Below are 24,502 nucleotides of genomic sequence, written 5' to 3'. Positions count from 1 at the left end.
TACTAAGATGTTGTCACAGCAAAAAGAAATGAAAATGATCTGTACAACCAGGTCAATAGCACCACAAGAAAATGTCCACAATGTATGCACCCAGACGTTTTCACAGCTAGAGGGCGGTGGATGTCCTCTTGATCTCCTCCTGGACAACCACTGCTCTTTTCCCTCCTAACCTGTTGCTCTATAATCTCAGTGCCTCCAATTAAAACACAAAAAGCCTCTGCGTCCACTGCCGACTAACGCCAAATGTGACCAAATGGACACTGATAGTATTATTTAAGTTATTAAAGTGACAACGCCACTCCCAATTACAGGGTGGGAGACCCGCCTGACTTAAGCATGTTATCGTTATGACCCTTTAAATATCCCCACACAGGGCTGATGAAGACGGACAGAGGCTTTTGTGTGAACAATAGATTAACAACTTTATTTAAACAGCATAGATGAGCAAACATAGACAATGTACTACCATTGGTTGACCAGGGGGGGCAATAACAATAAGATCACTGCACACTGTTAAGAATAAGATAATGGAATAAGTCACTGCAAACAATAAGAACTGCGGCTAAGCGCACACACCATGATATCATTGAATACTGTTAAAACACTGCACACAAAGTAGGGAAGGGGGCACACGGTCTTTAACCAGGTAGTACAAAATAGAGAATGCTTTTAAAAGCTGTATCATAACCCATGGAGGCACTTTGAGAAAACCACTATAAAAATAAACTAAAAGAAAAGAGCAGCGGCTGCCCTGCTGACCACAAGGTGTCACCAGTTCAGCCTGTAAGACAAAAGAACCAATTACTTCCCTGAGCATTATACAGTACATAATTATACAATACACATTGCACTGGAAAGCCCAACTTCCTACCTCCTAGGCCCAAGGCAACTGGCACCAACAGGTAGGATCTCTGGGCTGACCAGGATATGGCTCTGACCATCTAGAGGACAAAAGTAATATTAATTAAACAGCACCAAAACCAGTAAGTATGTTAAACCATATAAATCACAGAACTTCATAATCATTAACTTCCATTATAAAGCTGAACTTCAAGTTGGTATACAGCACAATGTAAAAGTCAAGTCATACCTCAGACTTGGCTAAAGTGCATATGTGACTGGTTTCTGGTTCCCACGTCTGCTGCTGCACAGCCCCACAAGATAGTCTAAAAGTGCATTGACAGCAATGAGTACACATAATAACCCACATTGTAAACCAAAGCTAAAGTGTCTAAACATGTTGAAGTGTTTTAAGACATACCTGTCTGTCTGTAGTGAATTGCAAACACACAGGTGCTAGCTGCCAGCACACCACCACGCAGCAACCACCCTCGACGCAACGAGATCAAACGTGAACTAACTGTTCTCACGAGAGAGGGCTCCCTATAAGCAGGCTCCGTTACGCTGCCGTTGCCTGCTCTGGGCTCCCAGGTCCTAGAGTCCCCCCTGTTACACATATATTGGAGGCTCTAACAGAGAGAACTGTGTTACCAAACACGCTCTGCCTGGATGGTACCTCACAGTCCCCTCTGGTTGTAGCCCTTGTTGTTCTGTCACCACTTTCACAACGTTTTATGAACTGTTTCAGTGGTGGAGGTGCAAGCCCATTGAGAACCTTGAACACAAGACAGGAATCCATAAAATGCCTAAAGCTTTCAAAGTTAAATAAATTATATTTTTGTACTATATGGCAATGGTGGTAACGGTTGGGCTTTTGATCGAGTGTTTTTAACGTCTGTTTGTAGAGTGATTCAATAGGTTTCATGGTTGTTATATTGGTCTGAGACCAGGTTGTGAAGCAGTATGATATGTGTGAAAAAATCATTGCGTGCATGAAGAGTTTAGCTGCATCTGTTGTGAGATATGGTCTTATGTGCCTGAAATTATTTAAGTTGAATTTAATTGTATTGGTTACCTTTTTGACATGTTTTATGAATGTTAAATGTGAGTCTAGTATGATTCCAAGATATTTAAATTCTGTAACTACCTGGATGCGGTTTCCTCTGACAACAATGTCAGGATCAGGTTCTGTGGAGTTGCGTGACAAAAACATGCAAACAGTTTTACTTGTGTTTAAATGTAAACAGGAGTTCCTCAGCCAGTCAGATACGTGGACCATGGCTGCATTCAGTTTATCTGCAGCTAGTTGTTTGTTTTCAGCTTGTGCATAAAGAAAGAACCGTGTCATCGGCATACATTTGTATGTGGACAGTTGGCCTTCACCAGTAGAGGTTTGGATTAAATGCCTCTACATCTAAGTCAAAAACTACTGCTTGGACATGGAAATTGGAACTTGGAAAGGAAAATGAAAGATGGAAATGGAAATGGAAAAGGAAAATGGAGGATGGAATCATGAAATCAAAGAATGGAAAATGGATCATGAAATCAAAGAATGAAAAATGGAAATGGGATCATGAAATTAAAGAAAGGAACTAATGGAAAAAGGATGCAAATAATCAATTCCACAAGTAAAGGACTTGGACACTTTGGAAACTGAACTTTCTCTGAAAACTAAAGTGTGAGTACAATGTGCTGAATAAGACTTTGTTGCATTGTGTGCTTGCTTTTGAACTTTGTATCTGTGCTTTAAGCCACAATAGCCCAAGTGCAAGTTTTGGAAAATGAATTTCTATGGACAATGACTTTTTAATTGTGCTGATATGGCTGACAGTGACATGGCAAAGCAAATGAATGACGGTGATCTGCAAACGGTCACAGATGTACCTGAAGATAAGGCTGTTATGGCAAACCCTAATCCATCTAATGAAAATGAAATGATGCCCGATGGGGTTTCTGAGGAACAGCTACATAAGCTGATTGGCTCAAGGAGAGCTAAACATGGAATGGTGACACGAAAAAAGAATGAAATTGAAGCCCTGATGGAAAGTGGAACTGTGGAGGGTGTTTGCCATGCATTTGATGAGTTTCATAATGTATTGTCTGAATTTATGGAACTGCAAGTAAATGTACAAATGTCTCTGCCTATTGGAGAAAGAGATGCAGACCACATGAACTGGTATGAACCCAAGTTGCTTGCATTCAGAGACTTCATTAAGGAAACAGAAAAATGGTTAATAGCCAATATGAAGAATGCAAAACAGCCTTTTCATCACTCTACACAGATCGTGCAGCATGAGGTGAGCTTGGAATCTATTGATTGTGCATCTGTAACATCTAAAAAGAGCACAGCATCCAGTGCACGTGCACGAATAAATGCGGAAGCAGAACGTGCTGCACTATTGGCCAAAGCTTCATGTCTTGAGGGCCAATATGCTCTGGATCTGGAGGAGCTACAGCTTAAAGCAAGGAAGGAAAAGTTTGCTGTTGATTCTGAGTTGGCTGCTACAAATGCAAAATTGAATGTGCTATATGAATTGGAGGAGAATGCATCTCAATCGAAAGTGGCACCACAAGCACCTGCCAAATTGCATGTGCTGAAAGAAGTGGAGGAGTTTTCATCTCCCATCCCTAAGGGAGCACCACAAGCACATAGGACCATGGACCGTTTCAGTCCTCTGACAATGGACCAAACAACATTAGGAGAAGCTTCTTTGAATGCTGCTTATGAACTGCAAGGCGCTAAACCTCGCCCACTTCCTGTCACTTCTGCACAAGAAAATACTGCTCAGTTGCCTACTAAAGAACAGGCAAGTATGGAAAGGGGCAGAAGTGAGCAGCAGGCAGATCCTAGACGTGGTGGTGGTGATGAGGAGCAGCATCCAGATGTCAGCTCATTAAGTCTCCACACCCCAGCAGCGCAAATGGACCAGCATCCAGACTCCAGACCTGGGGATCCAGTGCAGCATCGAGACTCCAGACCTGGGGATCCAGTGCAGCATCGAGACTCCAGACCTGGGGATCCAGTGCGGCATCGAGACTCCAGACCTGGGGATCCAGTGCGGCATCGAGACTCCAGACGTGGTGGTCCAGCGCAGCATCCAGACTCCAGACTTGGTGGTGCAGCCCAGCCTCCACCTCCCAGACATGGTGGTGCTGGGCAGCATCCACCTCCCAGACGTGGTGTTGCAGACCAGCATCATTATGCACCTCAGGGTACTATTGGTGCGGAGGCCAGGCAGGACCTGGCCAGACAGGACCTGGACAGAGGTCACCATGAAGGAGACAACTCTGAAACAATAACTCTTTCAAATATCCTCAGAAGACAAAATGACATCACTGAATATTTAGTTGGGCAACAGCAGCTCTCATTATTGCCCACTAGAGACATTCCAATATTTCATGGTGATGCACTCCACTACAGATCTTTCATCCGAGCTTTTCAACACAATATTGAAAGCAGGACCAGCAGTAATCAAGACAGACTCTATTTTCTAGAACAATACACTGCTGGACAGCCAAGGGATCTTGTGAGCAGCTGCTTGCATATGGACCCAAGAAGAGGATACATGGAGGCAAAAATGTTGCTTCAAAAGCACGTTGGACATGAAATGAAAATAGCAACTGCTTACCTGGATAAGGCTCTCAACTGGAATTCCATAAGAGCAGAAGATGGAAAAGCCCTGCATGCCTATGGTATATTTCTGAGGGAATGCTACAATGTCATGCAGGATATTCAATTTTTATTGGAATTAGAAACCCCTTCAAACATGAGAGCCATTGTTGCGAAATTGCCCTTTAAGCTGCGTGATAAATGGAGATCAACAGCTTGTGCTCTACTCGAAAGGAATAAAGAAAGAGCCAAGTTTATGGACCTCGTGGAGTTTGTTGAGAACCAAGCAAACATCGCTTTGGACCCAATATTTGGAGACCTTCAGGACCCAGCGTCCCAGAAAGTAGGTTCCAAGCCTAAAGTCACAGCCACACAAAGACCCCCCAGGGCGCAGCTGAGAGGAAGCAGTTTTGCCACCACAATAACACCAGCAGCTCCAGCAACACACAACACTCAACCCAAGTCAGAGTTCACAGGTCAAGATGTCAAGCAGGTAAATGTTCCCTCTGCATTCCAACAGCCATGCATGTTTTGTAAAGGAGAACATACAATGCTGCTCTGCAAAAAGTTTAAAAACAAGCCTAATAAGGAGAAAGTCGAATTTCTCAAAACAAAAGGACTTTGCTTTGGATGTCTTGTAAAAGGACATATGAGTAAGAGCTGTGAAAAACGCATGACTTGTCAAACATGTCAACTAAAGCACCCCAGCATCCTACACATCGACAGGAAGTTCACCCCCCAACCATCTGGTGCCACGAATGATGCTGAGGGTGAGCCAGCTGTCAATGCACTTGTATCTTTGGACACTAGTAGGCATACTGGGGCCGGAAATAGTGGCCGTGATTGCATGTTGGCTATTGTACCTGTACAAGTTAAAATGATCAAAGGCAATAGAACAGTGAACACCTATGCCTTTTTGGATCCAGGCAGCTCTGCTACCTTTTGTACAGAAGCATTAATGGAGGAGCTTAATGCAAAAGGAAACAAAACTGACATACTTCTGACAACCTTGGGACAGAAGAGGCCAATTCACAGCTACAAAATTGCTGGAATGGAAGTGGCTGGGCTGGAAGAAAATACATTCCTTGAACTGCCTGATGTGTACACTCACAAGAGCATCCCAGTCACTCACAAACATATTCCCTCTCAAGAAGACATACAAAAATGGCCTTACTTGAATAATGTTCATGTGAAACGCATTGATGCTGAAATAGGTCTTCTCATTGGAGTCAATGCTCCCAAAGCTCTGGAACCTTGGGAAATAGTTAACAGTGTAGGTAATGGGCCTTATGCTGTGAAAACTATGTTTGGATGGGTGGTTAATGGCCCACTCAATTGTAGCTCAATGGATGAGCATGGCCAGCACTCCTTGAGTGTGAATAGGACTTCCATTGCCAGTGTGGAGGAAATGCTGATACAACAGTACAATCAAGACTTTACAGAGCATTGTTATGAGAAGAAAGAAATGTCTGCAGAGGACAAGCAGTTCATGAAAATCGCTTCAGACTCAGCTACATTAAAAGATGAACATTATTATCTCAAACTGCCTTTTCGTAATTTGGATGTGGTTCTGCCAAATAATCGACAGATAGCAGAGCAAAGAGTTCATCAACTTTTGAAAAAGTTCAAGAGGAACGAAAACTTTCACCAGGAGTACACAGCTTTTCTCAACGATGTCATCGAGAAAGGATATGCTGAGCCGGTGCCAAAAGATGAACTGATGAGAAGTGATGGGAGAGTGTGGTACCCACCACATCATGGGGTGTACCACCCACGAAAAGGGAAAATTCGTGTGGTTTTCGACTGTGGTGCCCCTTTCCATGGAACCTCCCTGAATAAAGAGCCAAATACCCTATTGGGTGTACTGATTCGATTCCGCCAGGGACCTGTTGCTTTAATGGCGGATATTGAAGCAATGTTCCACCAAGTACGGGTGGATAGCGAGGACAAAGACTTCTTGCGGTTTCTATGGTGGCCTAACGGAGACGCAACTCAACCCCTTGCAGACTTCAGAATGACTGTACATCTCTTTGGGGCTGTCTCTTCGCCCAGCTGTGCAAGCTTCGCACTAAAACAGACAGCCAAAGACAACGAGGACAAATATTCTGAAGATGTCATCAGTACAGTCAACAAGAACTTTTACGTGGATGATTGCCTCAAGTCTGTTGACAGTGTGGAGCAAGCAATCTGTCTGTACAAAGACCTCAAAGACCTCTGTACAAGGGGAGGATTTGGCCTAACCAAATGGACCAGCAATAGTAGGTCTGTTCTATCTTCCATCCCAGTGGAGGAAAGGGCCAAGGAGCTGAAACAGCTGGACTTGGACAGAGAGCATCTGCCCATGGAAAGAGCTCTCGGTGCTCAGTGGAACATTGAACAAGACACTTTCACTTTCAATCAGACTTTGAAAAGTCAACCAACCACTCGACGTGGAATACTGTCTATGGTGAGCTCAATTTATGACCCACTTGGTTTTCTCTCACCAGTTGTCCTAGTGGCGAAGAAGATACTGCAGGACCTCTGCAGAATCAAGTGTGGTTGGGATGATTGCATTCCAGATGCTTTGTCTACGCAGTGGCAAAAGTGGCTGGCTGAACTCCATCACCTCAGCAACTTTCAAGTCAACAGGTGTGTCATTCCAGATGGATTTGGCAAGATTAAGTCAGCACAGTTACATCACTTTTGTGACGCCAGTGAGAGTGGCTATGGGACAGTGTCATACATCCGTCTTGAAAATCACACTAACAACGCACACGTGGCTTTCTTGATTGGAAAAGCAAGTGTTGCACCACTGAAGCACACAAGCATCCCCAGACTGGAGCTCGCAGCTGCTGTGTTAGCAGCACGCATGGACAGACTGTTAAAAGCAGAACTTCAAATCACAACTGAAGATTCTGTTTTCTGGACTGACAGCATGTCTGTCTTAAGGTACTTGGCCAATCGCAATCAAAGATTTCAAACCTTCGTGGCCAATCGAATCTCAACTATCCAAGCACTCACAAGCATCTCTCAGTGGCGACATGTAACTACAAAGCTCAACCCAGCAGACGATGCTTCTCGTGGATTGAAAGCTGATGCCCTCCTGTCATCTAAAAGATGGATCAATGGACCTGCTTTCCTCACACTGCCTGAGGCCCAGTGGCCAAAGTCTGCAGCACTGGGGCCCATACCTGCTGGTGACCCAGAGGTGAGGAAAGACATCACAGTTTGCAGTACTGAGGTGAAAATGAATGACAATCCAACATGTCAGTTCATCCAGTACTTTTCTACATGGAGAAGATTAAAAACAGCAGTGGCATGGCTTCTCAAACTGAAAACTAAATTAAAAGAACTGAGTTTGGCCAGGAAGAACCCCTTGATCAAACCTCAGTCAAAAAGTGTCCCACACTTGTCAGTGGAGGACTTGGATCAAGCAGAAAAGGCAATTGTACGTTTTGTGCAAGACCAGTGCTTCTCAGAGGAAGTTGACGTTCTGTCAAAAAACAAAAGCCACATTGGAAAGAAAAGCAGGATTCACAAACTCAATCTAATAATGGTTGATGGCATCCTGCGTGTCGGAGGAAGACTGAGTCGAGCTGCTATGCCTGAGGAAACCAAGCATCAGATGATCCTTCCCAAGAAACATCATGTGTCAGATTTAATTCTGCAGCACGTCCATGAGCAGGTTGGACATAGTGGGAGGAACCACACACTCTCAAAGCTTAGACGGCGCTACTGGATTCTACAGGCAAATGCAGCAGTTCGAAGGATGCTCAGAAAATGTGTGTTTTGCCAGCGGCAAAATGCTAAAGTTGGACAGCAACAGATGTCTGATCTACCTAAAGATCGTGTGTCTGTGGATTTTCCACCATTCACGCACACTGGAGTCGATTACTTTGGGCCTATACTGGTCAAAAGAGGAAGGAGTACAGTGAAACGGTATGGGGTAATTTTTACCTGTCTCGCATGCCGTGCTGTGCACTTGGAAATGGCCTATTCTCTGGACACTGACTCATGCATTAATGCTCTGCGACGCTTCATCTGCAGGAGAGGAAAAGTGTCTGAGATGAGGTCAGATAATGGAACCAACCTTGTTGGTGCTAACCGGGAGCTGAAACAAGCTTTAAAGGAACTAGACAATGACAAAATCCACAAAACCTTGCTTAAAGATGAAATGAAATGGACATTCAACCCTCCTCTCGGCGCTCATCATGGAGGCGTTTGGGAACGATTAATCCAGTCCATTAAAAAGGTCCTCAGATCTGTTTTAAAGGAACAAACCATGGATGATGAGGGCCTGCAAACAGCGCTTTGTGAAGTGGAAGCAATACTCAATGATCGTCCACTTACTCCAATGTCTGATGATCCTGGTGATCTCGAAGCACTCACTCCAAACCATCTACTGCAACTGAAGTGCAAACCCTGGCTGCCGCCAGGGGTTTTCAAAAAGGAGGACTTATACTGTAGGAGACGATGGAGACAAGTGCAGTACATCGCCGATTTATTCTGGAGGCGTTGGACAAAGGAGTATTTGCCACTTCTACAGGAAAGGCAAAAATGGAACAGAGTAAGAAGAAGTCTGGCACCTGGTGATCTTGTCCTCATCGTCGACGAGACTGCGCCCCGCAACTCCTGGCTGATGGGTCGTATCCTTCAGACTATGCCAGACTCCAAAGGCTTGGTTCGACAGGTCAGAGTGAAAACCAAGTCTAACATCTTGGACAGGCCGGTCACCAAGCTCTGTCTCCTTTTGGAGGCAGCTTCATAGAGCCAGCAGCAAAGGCCTCCATCAAAGTCATGACTTCCAACGACCCCCCCCCCCCCCCCCCAACACACACACTTCCCCCCACATACAACAAGGACAATCAAGGACATTAGTCTTCAAAAAGAAGAAAGACGTTTTTTGTTTATTTACAACTTTTGGTAAAAAAGGAAAAAAGTGGACAAAGCTAAGTTAAAACAAGAAAAGCATTAAGAAAAGTTTGGAAAAAGATTTGGTATATTTCAAATCATGTAATATGATATTTGGCTCCATCTTGATTTTGCAATGTTGTAATTGTTTACTCTAAAGCCAACAATTAGGGGCCGGAATGATGGAGCCAGTTTTAGTTTTTTGGTTTTGTCCACTTTGTTTCTAGTTTTCGTTTTCTTAAATAGAAAATATGATTTTGAAAGATATGAAGTTATTGTAATTTGGTATTCTGTATAGCCCACCTCTCCTCCTCCAGGTATGGAATAATGCTAAAATGTGTCATGTAAAATAAGTTAGCCCTTATGCAGTTCTCTTTCCCCTTCAAAGTAAAAGCTTCCTGTTATACTTTATTTTGAAAGGTTGGACAGGAAGTAGGGGAGCTTGTTTAAGGTTACTTGTCATTCTTGCTGGGAACAATGGAACAAAGAAAGGTTTGGTGGAGGTGAGGGAGGCATACAGTTTTTGACCCTTATTATTTATCGAATTGCTATTTTTGGACCTTTTCAGTTTAATTATTTATTTACTTGGACATTTTTGGAAGACAATAAATATTTTTCAGTGCATTTCAACTTTCTCCTTTCTTCTTTTTATTGGAAAATAATGGAGTCAAGACACCCTAGGCCTTCACCAGTAGAGGTTTGGATTAAATGCCTCTACACTGTATATTAGCATTTTTATGGTGTATCTACTATCTATTCTGCATCTAGCATGAGGCACATCTATTCTGCATGAGGCAAAATGTTTAACCAGCTGTGTATGTGTGTGTGTGTGTGTGTGTGTGTGTGTGTGTGTGTGTGTGTGTGTGTGTGTGTGTGTGTGTGTGTGTGGGGGGGGGGGGGGGGGGGGGGGGGGCAGGCAGGCAGGCAGGCAGGCAGGCAGGCAGGCAGGCGGGTGTGTGTGCAGGCGGGCGGGCTGGGGGGGGGGGGGCGACAGTATCTCTGTAGCCATTAAACGAAACGGGTTTCTTACATTGATGCTCCTACATCATGCAAGCACCAGTTAAAGTTACTTTCCATCCCTCATATACTGTGTGCACAGTGCACATCCCATAACCCACACACTGCACATCATTTTGGAGCTCATATCTTTGAACGGGTAAGGGCTAGTCTTATAAATGCAACTCCTTTCACTGACTAAAGGTCCTTACACACACCCAAACCATTATAAAAATACAAGGAATTCTTCATTTGTTTCCCCAAGTCACTTGTAAATATTGATACTCGCAGGTTTGTTTTTTTGGGCTTATTTCCAAATTGTCGTTAGTGTGGTTGCCACAGAGCAACCACACTAACTCTAACTCAAACATGTTCATGTCGAGCACCACCTAAATCTGAAAATATGTTGTGCCAGGGAACTCTATTCAAGATGTGTGTTGTTAAAATATTCCAAAAACATTCCACATTTTGTAAAATGTTGTCAAGATCTTTGTCCGCTAATGATGCGAACGTGAAGTCCTGACTGGTGGTACGATGTGTTCATCGTCACCCTGGTGTGTGAAGACCGAAAGACCTGCTCTTCATGAAGATTAAAACACACACTTGCAGACCGCCACCTGCAATAAATCTCTGCATGTCTGTGGTTGTCTGTGGTTGTGTGTGTGTGTGTGTGTGTGTGTGTGTGTGTGTGTGTTTGTGTGTGTGTGTGCGCGTGTTAACATGGCTTAGGCATCACTTTTGCTCACACTGAGAGATTCTAATCAGCCCCCATGGGTTCAACCAAATGCTACCTACTACTGCCAAACGCGTGCACGCACACACACACACACACGCACACACACACACACACACACACACACACACACACACACACACACACACACACACACACACACACACACACACACACACACACACACACACACACACACACACAGAGCTGGCTTAATAACATAAAGTTGGATCAAATACAGGAAAACAGACTTGGGAGCCTTAAAGCAAACGCACGCACGCACGCACGCACGCACGCACGCACGCACGAACGCACACACACACACACACACACACACACACACACACACACACACAAATGTCCTGCACCCGGGGAATCCTCAGGTTCATTATTTAAATCAGTGTGATTTCGACAATAACCACATTTACATGATTACATTTCTTCTGTCTTATCTCTCATTTTATCACAGTGTTTCTTCACCACATGTTTTTTACATTTTGAAAGATTTGAAAAAGGAGATGGAGCGTCCATTTGACAGTAACTGCACAGTACTGTGCACGGTTTGTCAGTGGTGTGGGAATTGCCATGCATTTCAGTGTTCCATTCATTTTGTTCATTCACTACAAATGTTCAAAGTATTCATTCACGTAGTTTAGTCCAATCTTCAGTCAATCAAAATGTAGCATTCTGCCACTGACTGGCTGAACCTGGCATCACTAGGGTTTCAACACAGAGCAAAATTAACGACTCGAACTACAAAATTAACTACAAAATGAACGATTCGAGGAACCATAACGTTTGAGGAAGTGACCGAATTAGTTCCCCTTCACACACAAGACAGCTCATGAACAACAGTGAGAGGGAACGCTAGACCAGTAGTAAGAGTTCTCAAACATATTCACATCAAGGACCCCCAAATTAATATGTTTTTGGCTGCAGACCCCATAAAAATATATATTTTGTGCCATAAGTATTGTTTTTCCTTTTTTTTCTCCTTTTTTTAATTATTCAATATCCGAAGAATAAAACATTTTGCTGGGGACTCCTGGGGGTCAAATGTTAAAAACCGATTTTTTTTTTTTTTAAATAACCAATCTACAAACTCAAAATGCATGTTTATGTGCTGTGAGCTTGTAGATCAGCGAATTTAACTATATATGGCTTAAAGTCATTAATCAATTAAATTAAATATTTTTTGTATAATCTTTCAACTAGGACAATTTCCACGTTAAATGAAGTGTCAACGTTAGTTTATGCAGGACACAGGAGTCAAGTCCTTCCGCTCAGCTGTAGTCAGATGTCAGTCAGCTCTGTTCTCATACCTCATTCTCATATCTGCTGGTCATTACGTCACATGACTGCCATACTCCAATCAAAGCTCTCAATCAGTAAGGAAGGCTCCTTTAAATACGGCTCAAATACTGTGATTTTGACTATATTTCATGTCAATATTGTTAAGCTCAATACTGTGATTTTGACTAAGTTACAGGTCAATGTTGAGCTCAAATAGTGTGATTTTGACTAAGTTACATGTCAATGTATTGCTATTATTCTGCAATTGTATCCCTATGGGGGGTATTGCTTAGCGTTCCCTGATTTTGCTTCGCATGCTCAGAAAGGCTTGCACAAAATTCTGGAAACATCTCCAAACGCGGAGCCCTTCAAACGCCAAGATTAATTGTATTCCATTTATGCAATAAATGGTTAAATCTGCTTGACGTGTATTCCATTTATGCAATAAATTGTTAAATCTACTTGACGTGAATGTTCCTGACTAAATGTGTTTTTGAGAACGTTTCTAAACACTAAACTCTATTTGTATATGCTATTAGTGACACTCACACCAAAATGACGGAGGCACCAGAAATGTACCAGATTTGTATTTATTTATGTATTTTACAGTTAATACATACAGTCTATCGTGTGTGTGTGTGTGTGTGTGTTGTGTGTGTGTGTGTGTGTGTGTGTGTGTGTGTGTGTGTGTGTGTGTGTGTGTGTGTGTGTGTGTGTGTGTGTGTGTGTGTGTGTGTGTGTGTGTGTGTGTGTGTGTGTGTGTGTGTGTGTGTGTGTGTGTGTGTGTGTGTGTGTGTGCGCGCGTGCGTGCGTGCGTGCGTGTGCGTGTGGTGCTACTGCAGTGATTGTACAACTAAAACAGATGGTGTTAGTGGGTCAATATCATTACCATGGTTACCATGGTTACCTGACTCCATGAAACTGAGAACATACAAGACCACCGTGTGTGTGTGTGTGTGTGTGTGTGTGTGTGTGTGTGTGTGTGTGTGTGTGTGTGTGTGTGTGTGTGTGTGTGTGTGTGTGTGTGTGTGTGTGTGTGTGTGTGTGTCTTCGGTGTCTCAATGATAATCTTCTCCATTACCTCACCAGCTGTCTGTCTGTCTGTTCGTCTGTCTGTCTGTCTGTCTGTCTGTCTGTCTGTCTGTCTGTCTGTCTGTCTGTCTGTCTGTCTGTCTGTCTCACCTCTCTCCCCCACTGTTGTCTTGGCTAAGGTTAAGTGAGAGTTTGGCTTGGAGTTAAGGTAAGTGTAATGTCAGACCTGCTGGTTTACAATTCAATTCAAAATCATTTCAAAATCACTTCAAATGACTTCAATTCAATTCAATTCAATTCAATTCAATTCAATTCAATTCAGTTCAGTTCAGTTCAGTTCAATTCAATTCAATTCAATTCAACACATTTCACTGCATGAATGTGTGTGTTCATTGTGTCTATTTCTCCATAGTCTATACAGTATTTCAGACTTCTCTAGCCAATCAGATGTAATCTGATCTGATGTTCTTACATAAATTCCCAGCACGCACGCACGCACGCACGCACGCACGCACGCACGCACACACGCGCGCACGCGCGCACATGCGCACACACACACACACACACACACACACACACACACACACACACACACACACACACACACACACACAGACGTATATATTGTATACACACTGGACGTGTCGTTTCGAGATACATGAAAACTCTACACACATCAGAACTTCCTATTTAACAACAACATAGGTAAACATCCCAGACCAGTCCAACACAAATGTGACGTTCAGGCGCGTCACCACCATTCATTGTGAGTACGACGGGACACCCCCACTTTCATAAAACCGTGATCTCATCCCCCCCACCTTTTATGCCGGCCGGGGTGCTTTTTATTTTTATTTTTTCCTCCCCTGCGTTGCAAGCTGGCTCTCATCAACACAAACGTGTAGTAGGGGCTATGGCTACCAGTGGCGGATTTACGCGGTGGCTTTTGGTGCTAAAGCACCACTAGTTTCCGGACTAGCACCGGTAGTTTTCGGGGCTAGCAAAATCGGGAGAGAGGCGGTCAGACGGAGAAAAGTGTGATACCCAAGTGCAGTACTACTCCTAAACAACGGCAGTTCTCTCTCTCTCTCTCTGTTTCTAAATGTCTCTCTCTCTCTCTCTCACCCTCATCACTCTCTCTCCCATGCACGTTTGGTTGCACAAAAACACACGGGTTAAGCTACACTTTTTCCTGTTAATAATAACCTGCGTGAAATAAGCTGCATTGGGAGGTAAGCGGGAGACACTTTATTGTGAAAGTAAGACAGGAAACGATAGTTGTTGCTGGGTTGGCCCTAGTTGTCGGTTTGTTATGTTCTTAAGCTGCATTGGTTTGGAATACGAGCGCGCAGTTTAAGTTATACATGATGAATGGACAGCCAAAACAAGTTGTATTATCAGAACAGTTTAGCCTACACATTAATTTGCGAACGGGGGCGCTGGGGGGAGAGAGAAGACAGCAGTCCATTTCAGCGTCATCTTGCAATGCGCACTGTTAACCCATGGCCCATGGGAATTATGGAAGGCACGCAGGACAACTAACAACCCATATAAAACAAACATTATACACTCGATTGAAGTTCTTTATGAGGAGATGTTATGGAAACTGTACAAGATCACCACCAAAGCCTTTACAACTTTCCCAAAGTTGCATAACAGAGATGCATGGACACACTATCGTGACCACTCGACCATACAGTGAGTAAAAATCTAATAAAAAAATCTCTATTAAATCTAATTCTTCTGGATGATGAGTACACTTGACTGCTGCTGCAGCTTGCCTATATGCCTAACTCTTTTCTAGATGTCAAAAGTTGTCCGCTGAGACAAATGTTACTTAAATCATCAGTTGTTTTGCTTAACCTAAAGGCCTCTCCACACCAAAAAGTCTGCAAAGGACTGCAAAGAACTTGCAAAGAACTGCAAAGAACTGCAAAGAACTTGCAAAGGACTGCAAAGAACTGCACAGAACTTTGTCTGCCGACTGTATGCCGACTGTACTTACTGTATGCAATTGTACGCATGCGCGGAGAGATCGCATGAAATACCATTCCAAACCAGGAGGTGGCAGTAGTCTGTAAGGCTATTTTCACTCCATAGTTGATCGTCCCTGCATGCCGTCGCTGTCGGAAAATGCTGTTATTAAGCCTATTATTTATATTATTATTTGGATAAAGTAGAACAACCTTTAAAACCAATCATAATCATTTAAAATTGTATCATGATCTGACACTTTCACAACATCTTGTTGCTGCTTCAGCGCTCTGCCTCCGTGTGACGTCGCGCATTGAAAATATCAGAGCTACAAGCTCACAACATGTCGGAACTTGAAGCGTTGTGAGCTTGTATGTCTGCTATGCTCGACACGCACCGTCATACGCTGAAGCACACATCCAGCTTTTCACAGCTGAAAGAGGAGGTAATCTAAACCAAACTGGACCCAGTTGAAACGTGGATATTATACAATCAAGCACCTTTCTAAGCGTAGCAATTGGGCAACTTCTACATCGCGCTAGGCAGTTCACTCGCGCCCACTTTATTCAGTTATGTGTAGTGTGTTGTCTCGGTGTCCTCTGTGACTGTGTGGAAACAGTATGCCAAACAGATAGCTACCAGCGGATTGTGTGTTGTCTTTTATCCGCTCTCGTTGGCTCATTTCACTGCCGACCGTCAAGGGACCGACTCAACAAAACCGGGCAAGTCCAGTTTCCCAGTTTTCGGTCGATAAGGTTCCCGACCCGCTGCCGAAAACCTGACGATGAGCTCCCGTTCGGCAACCGACGCTATCCACCGCCTTCCGCCGCCGAATCGTCGACGAATCTGTGCGGTTAAAAGTGGCCTTAAGGGGTGGGTGGGGACTGGGAGACTGCTGGTGAATAGGGCAAAATTACTGCAAAACTTAAAAAATATGAGCTTGGAGGTTGTCTATTTTTCACCAAAAGGCCCTTTTAGAAATGTCAGCCCCTGCGTCTCTAACATTCTCTGCTGGCGACGGGTGTGAGTGTTAGCTGACCTGTGGGCATCTCCGGGAGGATGGGCGTCCATGACAGCCGCGTGCCGGTGAGCAGAACGTCATGACTGATCTTCCCCAGGCGGAAGATTCCTCTGAGCAGGACAGACTCTGGCCTAACGCACGCACGCACGCACGCACGCACGCACGCACGCACACACACACACACACACACACACACACACACACACACACACACACACACACACACACACACACACACACACACACACACACACACACACACAAACACACACACACACACACACACAAACACAAAGTATTGAGGGTTTAAGTGATAGGGTGCGTCCGGAGGCACATATTTGTTTGTACAGTATTGGCCAGTGCGTTCAGTGGTAATTATCCTATTATCTGGAACTACAGATCCCGAAGGAGCTGTAGTTCATTGACTTGTGAACTACAACACTACTGTGGCGTTCCACAAGGAAGCATTGAATACATATTCGTCAGGTCATAAAAAATTATAAATAAATAAATAAATCCTCATGATGAGGTACTGAGGTGTGGTCAGTGTTATCCCTTTTCATTGCATTTGCAAGTTAAAGGAGCTATATAGTCAACTTAAACGGATGCTAAAATAAAAATAATGTTTCGAAAATATTTTATTAAAAAATAAGCTTCATATGTTGTTTATATTCAAAAATGGCCACAAAAAGCGTAAAATAATGATAAAATAATTATTTTGGCCATTGTCAGACCGACACTTTGTTTACATTATAGTCTATAGACTAGGATGTAAACAAAGTGTCGGCCCTGCAATGAAAAAGTTGACTATAGCACCTTTAAATGCATTGCTTTGGTGCAATTTGAGAGCAAAATGAAGAAGATAGATCTATGTGTACCTTCATGGAATTCTCAGGACATAATTTAACATCTTGAAAGGTTTGCACTTTTTTACTCATTTCCCAGACTATGGGTTTTCTTACTAAACCATTTAGACACATCGTCTGGTAATTCATCAATGAAAAGCGCCAGACAGATCTCTTATAATGTTAATGAATGGGCTCCTCATAATATCTATAATACAATTATGTAATTGCATTGTCTTGACTCTTGACAAGAGTGGACTCGGTGGGGGAAGAGTCCTGATTCAGACAGAGTCGAGACCGAGTAAAATCATGGGCGAGACTGAGACGAGACCGAGTCAAGGAAATTTGGACTCGAGTCCTGACTCGCGATGAGTCATTGACTTGTGAACTACAACACTACTGTGGCGTTCCACAAGGAAGCATTCAATACATCTTCGCCAGGTCATAAAAATGTGTTTGTTTATTATGTGTTTGTTTCTTTGTTTGAACATTTATAAAATTCTCAATTTATTGTATTTTTTCTAAAAAATAGAATTACTTTTTGGGGAGGAGATTTAAAAAATATATATCCTTTTTTTGTAGGAAAAAAAAAGATTTTTACTCAAGTCGTGACCCATAAAAATTGGTCTGTGACCCGCAAGTGGGTCCCGGCCCACTGTTTGGGAAAACTTAGTGCCTTAGTAGGCTACATGGTATACTTCCTAAACCTTAGTGCCTTAGTAGGCTACATGGTATACTTCCTAAACCTTAGTGCCTTAGTAGGCTACATGGTATACTTCCTAAACCTTAGTGCCTTAGTAGGCTACATGGTATACTTCCTAAACCTTAGTGCCTTACATGAGTATACTTCCTAAACCTTAGTGCCTTAGTAGGCTACATGGTATACTTCCTAAACCTTAGTGCCTTAGTAGGCTACATGGTATACTTCCTAAACCTTAGTGCCTTAGTAGGCTTAGGCTACATGGTATACTTCCTAAACCTTAGTGCCTTAGTAGGCTACATGGTAGCCTATATCCTCAACCTTTCTACTGTAAATACAATTTATTTTGTACAATTTTATTTCCCGGACTGTCTTATGATGATATTTTTTGCATACTGTGTTTTATTTGTTTGTCATTTAATGCTGTATGAATTGAGAAAAAAGGGACCTCAATTCAGACAAGCCCAAAAGCTATAGTGTTTTAGTTGACCTTGTACCAGTGAACTGTGCTGTCCTGTAGGCCTATTTAAAATGCAAACTTCTATAAAGCAGTGGTTCTCAACCTTTTCAGGCCAGACCCCCAAAATAATCATATTTTAACTGGGGACCCCCCACCCTGACGAGCACTAAGAGTTGAGGCATTACATTTTGTATAACACGGTTTTGTGAAAAATAGCAGATCTACATGCTCACAACGCCTCGCGTTGCAAGACGTTGTGAGCATGTAGATCTGCTATTTTCACTATTTCTGCCTCTAATATTTGATAAGTTGGCCAATGTTAGAGGTATTAAAAAGTCCTTAATTGTCACTTTAGAAATGTGCAGATACCCTCTATACACTTAAACTTTATGTTGGTTTGTTTACTGTGTTGAGTGAGAAAACAATGTTGCACATTAAGTTAAGCATCTGGGGACCCCCCCCAAAATAATTTGGGGACCCCCCAGGGGTCCCGACCCTCAGGTTGAGAACCACTGCTATAAAGTAGTCAGTCAATCAGCTGTGATTTCGTCACAGCATAGGCCTATTTGATTTGTAGCCAGGCAATGTCACGCACGCACGCGCGCGCGCGCACGCACACACACACACACACACACACACACACACACACACACACACACACAGCACTAACCTTTCATCCTCCCCCTCCTCCTCCTTCTCCCGTTTCTCCTCCTTCTCCTCCTCCTCCTCCTCTTCTTCTTGTTTCTTCTTCTCTTTCGGTTTCTTCAGTTTCTTCTTCTTCTCCTCCACCGCATTCTGGCTCTTTTTCTTCTTCTTCTTTTCCCTGACAGGCGACAACGCTTCGGTGTCGCGCGGCTCCTCCGCGCTGTCGCTGCTCGCCGCGCCGGCCGGTGAGCTCGACATGTGGCTTTGAACTGGGATGTGATAACAACAAAAACAACACAATAAACTGTCTAACCGACTGAACTGTCGCTCGTCACACAGACGCACAGCTCAAACCGTTTATATTTTCCTCGCACGGACAGGTCTCCTTGGCGACAGTTTAGTGCGCGCCCCCGGCTGTGTGAGGATTCCCCTGCGGCGCGCCCCCGTGGAGTTACCGTCCTCGCGCACGGGAGCGCGCACGGAGTTGAGCAGCAGCAGCAGCAGCAGCAGCAGCAGCAGCAGACTGTTGGGATGGGGGAATGGGAGGTTTCCCCATGCTGTTTATAGGTCACTGGTTCTCAACCTTTTCAGGATGGGACCCCCAAAATAATCAAAAAAATGTGCAGATACCCTAGTCTATTAGTCTATATACTTAAACTTTGTTGGTTTGTTTACTGTTGAGTGAGAAAGTTAATCATCTGGGGACCCCCAAAATAATTTGGCAATCCATTTGTACACTCTCAGAGTTAAGGGGGTCCTTGCAAATAAAAATGTTATTTGAACCACTAGGCTTCTTATTTATTCATTATTATGTATTTTTTATACAAAATTGATACAAAAAAACAATGTATCAAGTTATAAAAACATGAAACCGTTGCATATGGGTTTATAGCCAAGGCTAATTAGTTGGATTAAATAAGTGTAATTCAAGAAAACCTGAAGACTTGACATTCAGTATTTGGGTCCTTATGATGCAAGATAAGAACATTACAATGGTGTGTAAAAAATACAATCTCAAATTTGCCACGGACACGCTTGTCCGCGTAAGGACATATTGATGACCTCTGAACCAATGCAGTCTGTCCTGTATAAGCCATCGCTCTGTTCAATTCAATTCAATTCAATTCAATTCAATTCAATTCAAACAAGCTTTATTGTTTTATATCCTGAAATGCCCATATATGGACATACTGTGTCAGTCTCAAGGACTATGACTTCAGACCTCTATGATATCAGTCATCTCCATATTTGGGGAAAGTTTCATTTTAGCATTTTCCCATTCAATGGAGAAAGTTAATTCACTGATAAATTAACGTTAATTAAACTGTATAACATATGTAGATTACATATACCACTGCCAGATAGGGCCATAACCCTGTCCCACTAGTATTTGTTGCGACCGTCAGGGAGCAGTTTACTATGAAAACCTCCACCGGCCGTCCGTCCGTCCGTCGGTCGGTCACACGTCACACGTCACACCTTTGCCCTGCTCATATCTCCGCATCAGTATATAGGGCTTGTTTGTTTATTGTATGACATCACGCCACATCATCAGCTGTGGACTCTGTGATGTCATCGTATCGCATCAGTATATAGGGCTTGTTTGTTTATTGTATGACATCACGCCACATCATCAGCTGTGGACTCTGTGATGTCATCGTATCTCCATATATGGCCATCTCCGTATATGGAGATATAAGTCGTCCATGCCCAAGTATGGGCTGGTGAGGTCAGACTTTGTGTGATGCGTAGGTTATCTCCATATATGGAGATTCAACATTCCAGGCAATGCTCTCTTCCCTGGTGAGAATTGCCCCTTTATATAGGGCTTGTTTGTGTATTGTATGACATCACGCCACATCATCAGCTGTGGACTCTGTGATGTCATCGTATCTCCATATATGGCCATCTCCGTATATGGAGATATAAGTCGTCCATGCCCAAGTATGGGCTGGTGAGGTCAGACTTTGTGTGATGCGTAGGTTATCTCCATATATGGAGATTCAACATTCCAGGTGTAACTATGGCTATACCCGTATGACGTGAGAGGTGGAGGTTGTGATATAATTGTGGAGATAAGCGACCAACGGTCGCTTATCTCCCGATTAGGGAGTCTTACTGGTAATATCTCCTCATTATGTTCTGTTGTGTGTGAGTTTTTATTATTAATAATTTGAAACAATGTTTCCTAAATTTTTCGATGAGCGGGGAACATAGAACCTTTTTTTGTGGGGGTAAGTGGGTAGTCTCGCGTGGCCAGTCTGTTGCCTCCGCGATTTGGTCAAATGCTCCCGGCATACAGTCTGGTAAAGGGAAATAGAAACTTAGACACTTAGAGGCGGAATCTATACTCGCAACTGGTAAATGAAAACTAGGCCTCGCCCTAACATTTCTATTGTAAATACCATTTATTTGTGCATGTTTTTTTTTTTTTACAGTTTTTCTGATTATATCTTCTGCATAGTACTTTCTATCTGTCTGTCATTCAATGTTATATGAGTTTTTTTTTTTAAAGGATCTCAAGCATGGGCTTTCTTGTGTTTATCCTTTTGGTTGACCTTGTACCAGTGAACTGTACTGTCATGAAACTGTACCTTTTCCTATGCAAACTTCTAATAAATACTTCAATCAATCAATCAATCAATCAATCAATAAATCAATCAATCAATCAATCAATCAATCAATCAATGACAATTTAAAGCAGCCTCCACACACTCAAAACGATGTGATTGATCATAGAACTTCTTCAGGATGATCAATGAGGCCAAGTTTAAAATAAGAATCGAATACATTGAATATCAATAGGAGGAGCAGTAAGTGGTTTGCTGTGTTCTAGGTTTTGTCGGAGGGATAGCCAGCGATAATCATTCCCTGCACAAGGGAATGCATTTTATTTGGTTAGTAGAGGGCTACGCTTTCTTTCAAAAAACATTCTGCATGTCATACTATAGCATAACTAGGTAGAACACACCACTGGAGGCAACGGAAACACATTTTTATTCTTGATTTATTTGCACTGACTATGGTCACTTATTGTTTTGGCCCTGCACTATTGGGTTATGTTGGTAGTTGTGTTGGCACGGCGGTGAGATATACTTGTGTTGCACTGACTAGCATTGACTGTTATGGACACTTTTGTTTGGCACTGCATTGTTTAGTTTTGCTTTAAGTATTTGTGTGTGACGTGACACTTATGAGCGTTGAAAGTTCTTTGGACACTTTATGTATTCTTCTTTTATTGTGACAGCTTTCTATCTATCTATCTATCTATCTATCTATCTATCTATTATTTTTCAATGGTAGTGGATGGAGAGAGGACTGTAGCAGAGCTGTCTAATGACAACTGACTTGAATTAGTTGTAAATCTTTATACTTGAATTTGTCTTTTTTATGTATTACTATTATTATTATTATTTTATTATTAGGTATATATATATATATATATATATATATATATATATATATATATATATATATATATATATATATATATATATATCCATTCTAACCTGAAAGGAACCATTATGAAGTGGCTCACTAAATGAGAGACATGAAACCCAGCCAGGTAAATCCTTTCAATTTCCTTTTAATAAAATGTTTTAATAATCATCTATCTTATAAAATATCAATATGGAGGAATGACATGAAATAACATCGACTAGAATTTAAACATTATAAAAAAACAGACAGAAGTCAGAGAATTACAAAAACACAACAAAGATTAACTCAGCAGGACTTGGAGATTGAGATGCTGTTGAAAAATAGAAATGTTTATTATTATTATTATTATTGTTGTTTATTTATTTTATTATTGGACAAGTATTTTTCAGGTTTTAAAACTTGCATAGTTTATCCCAGATTATTGCTTTAGTGATTTACAGTGTATCCAGTGATAAAAATAACAAAATAATAATTATTATTATTATCATGACTGTGAGACCCCTGACTGAACTGCAGGCCTAGTCATCACTCTGACATCACTCTGATATCATCTTTTTACAAAAACAAACAGGAAGTAACAACTAGGGATGGGACGATACGAAAAGTTCATATCACGATTATTGTGACAAAAGAAATCGCGATTTACAATTAATATTATCATGATAATCAAAATCCATTATCCTGAGGCGGAACATTTGTGAAAAAATAGCAGATCTACAAGCTCGTAGATCGGCTATTTTTTGGCAAAGAGATTTAGTAGAGAGTGAAAAAAAGACTGTATCAAGTAAATATATTATAAGTACGTTTTACCAATAGAGGGTTTAAGTGGTACCGGATATGCAGCTCGGCAAATAAAAGGTGAGTTGATCCCAGTGCATGACGGAGGACGATACCACGATAAATTAAATCTCCACAATACGATTATCGTGAGTGTTTTTTTATCACCCATACGACAATATCGCTTATTGTCCCATCCCTAGTGACAACACGAGAGATGGACATGGCTGGTGTCCATGTTAACCACATTACATTAAGGCAGTGTTTCTCAACCACTGTGCCTGGGGACCTTTGGTGTGCCCCTGAGAAGGGTCAAGTCACAAGTGTGCCCCTTGAAACTGCTTGAAAGCCAGTATTGTATTTATCATTTTAAAAATGATTTAAACTAGTATGATTTAAACTAAAAATGATTTAAAACACAGATGATTTAAACAGCCGATCTATGAGCACACAACGCCTCGCGGTGCGAGGCGTTGTGTGCTTGTAGATCTGCTGTTTTCACTACTGTTGTGCGACACAGCCTTGTATGATGAAGCAGGGATTTACTTTGCGAAGAAACGTACACATTTGACACTTGGAGATACAAGGTTTCTCCCCGACAGTGAAGAGATCTACACCCCCGTATTATGTTGGTGTGCCCATGGATTCTTGGGACATGCATGAAAAGTGTGCCCAGGCAGAAAAAAGGTTGAGAAACACTGCATTAAGAGCACGGTCGCACCCAAGTTTAATTCTACCTATACTGTAGTGTAGGCCTATATGGTGTATGAGGGCAGATTCTGCCAATGCTTTTCAATGGGAATGGAGCGGTTTGTTGCCATTTGTGGTTTTCTGCAACAAAACGCTCTGTCCCCATTGAATCCACCACCTATGTGGTGGAAAAAGTACTCAAATGTTTTACTCAAGCAAACGTATCAATACTGCAATATAGAAATACTCTGCTAGGGTGCCCTCACACCAAAATACCTAGAGTGGAATCCGCCAATGCATTTCAATGAGAATGGAGCGCTTTTTGCCAGTAGAGGATTTCTGCAAATACCGCTCCATTCTCATTGAATTGCATTGGCGGATTCCACTCTAGGTATCTTGGTGTGTGGGCACCCTTACAAGTGAAAGTCCAGAATTCATAATGTAATTGAATAAAAGTACAGTAATAAAAGTATAGGCATCAAAGTGTACTTAAAGTACCAACAGTAAAAATATAAAATGTTTGAAAATAGCAGCTCTACAGGCTTGAGATGAGCT

General features: G+C 42.4%; 1 protein-coding gene across 1 annotated transcript in view; it reads right to left on the bottom strand.

Annotated features, from left to right (window-relative positions):
- cerkl (CERK like autophagy regulator) overlaps nucleotides 1-22,562 on the bottom strand; it is a gene marked incomplete at both ends in the record, with an annotated part of 76,091 nt that extends 53,529 nt beyond the window's left edge. Inside the window, 4 exons of the mRNA XM_080752834.1 lie at nucleotides 16,388-16,519; nucleotides 19,184-19,308; nucleotides 19,414-19,562; nucleotides 22,549-22,562. Of these exons, the coding sequence (XP_080608960.1) occupies nucleotides 16,388-16,519; nucleotides 19,184-19,308; nucleotides 19,414-19,562; nucleotides 22,549-22,562 (420 nt within the window). The remainder of the gene's footprint in view (nucleotides 1-16,387; nucleotides 16,520-19,183; nucleotides 19,309-19,413; nucleotides 19,563-22,548) is intronic.
- Between the last annotated feature and the right edge of the window lie 1,940 nt (nucleotides 22,563-24,502).

The sequence above is a fragment of the Nannobrachium achirus genome (genome assembly GCF_963921795.1).
Source record: "Nannobrachium achirus genome assembly, chromosome: 22".
NCBI classification, from domain to species: Eukaryota; Metazoa; Chordata; class Actinopteri; order Myctophiformes; family Myctophidae; genus Nannobrachium; species Nannobrachium achirus.
The sequence above is the reverse complement of the archived record's forward strand: the minus strand, read 5'-3'. Positions and strand labels throughout refer to the sequence as shown.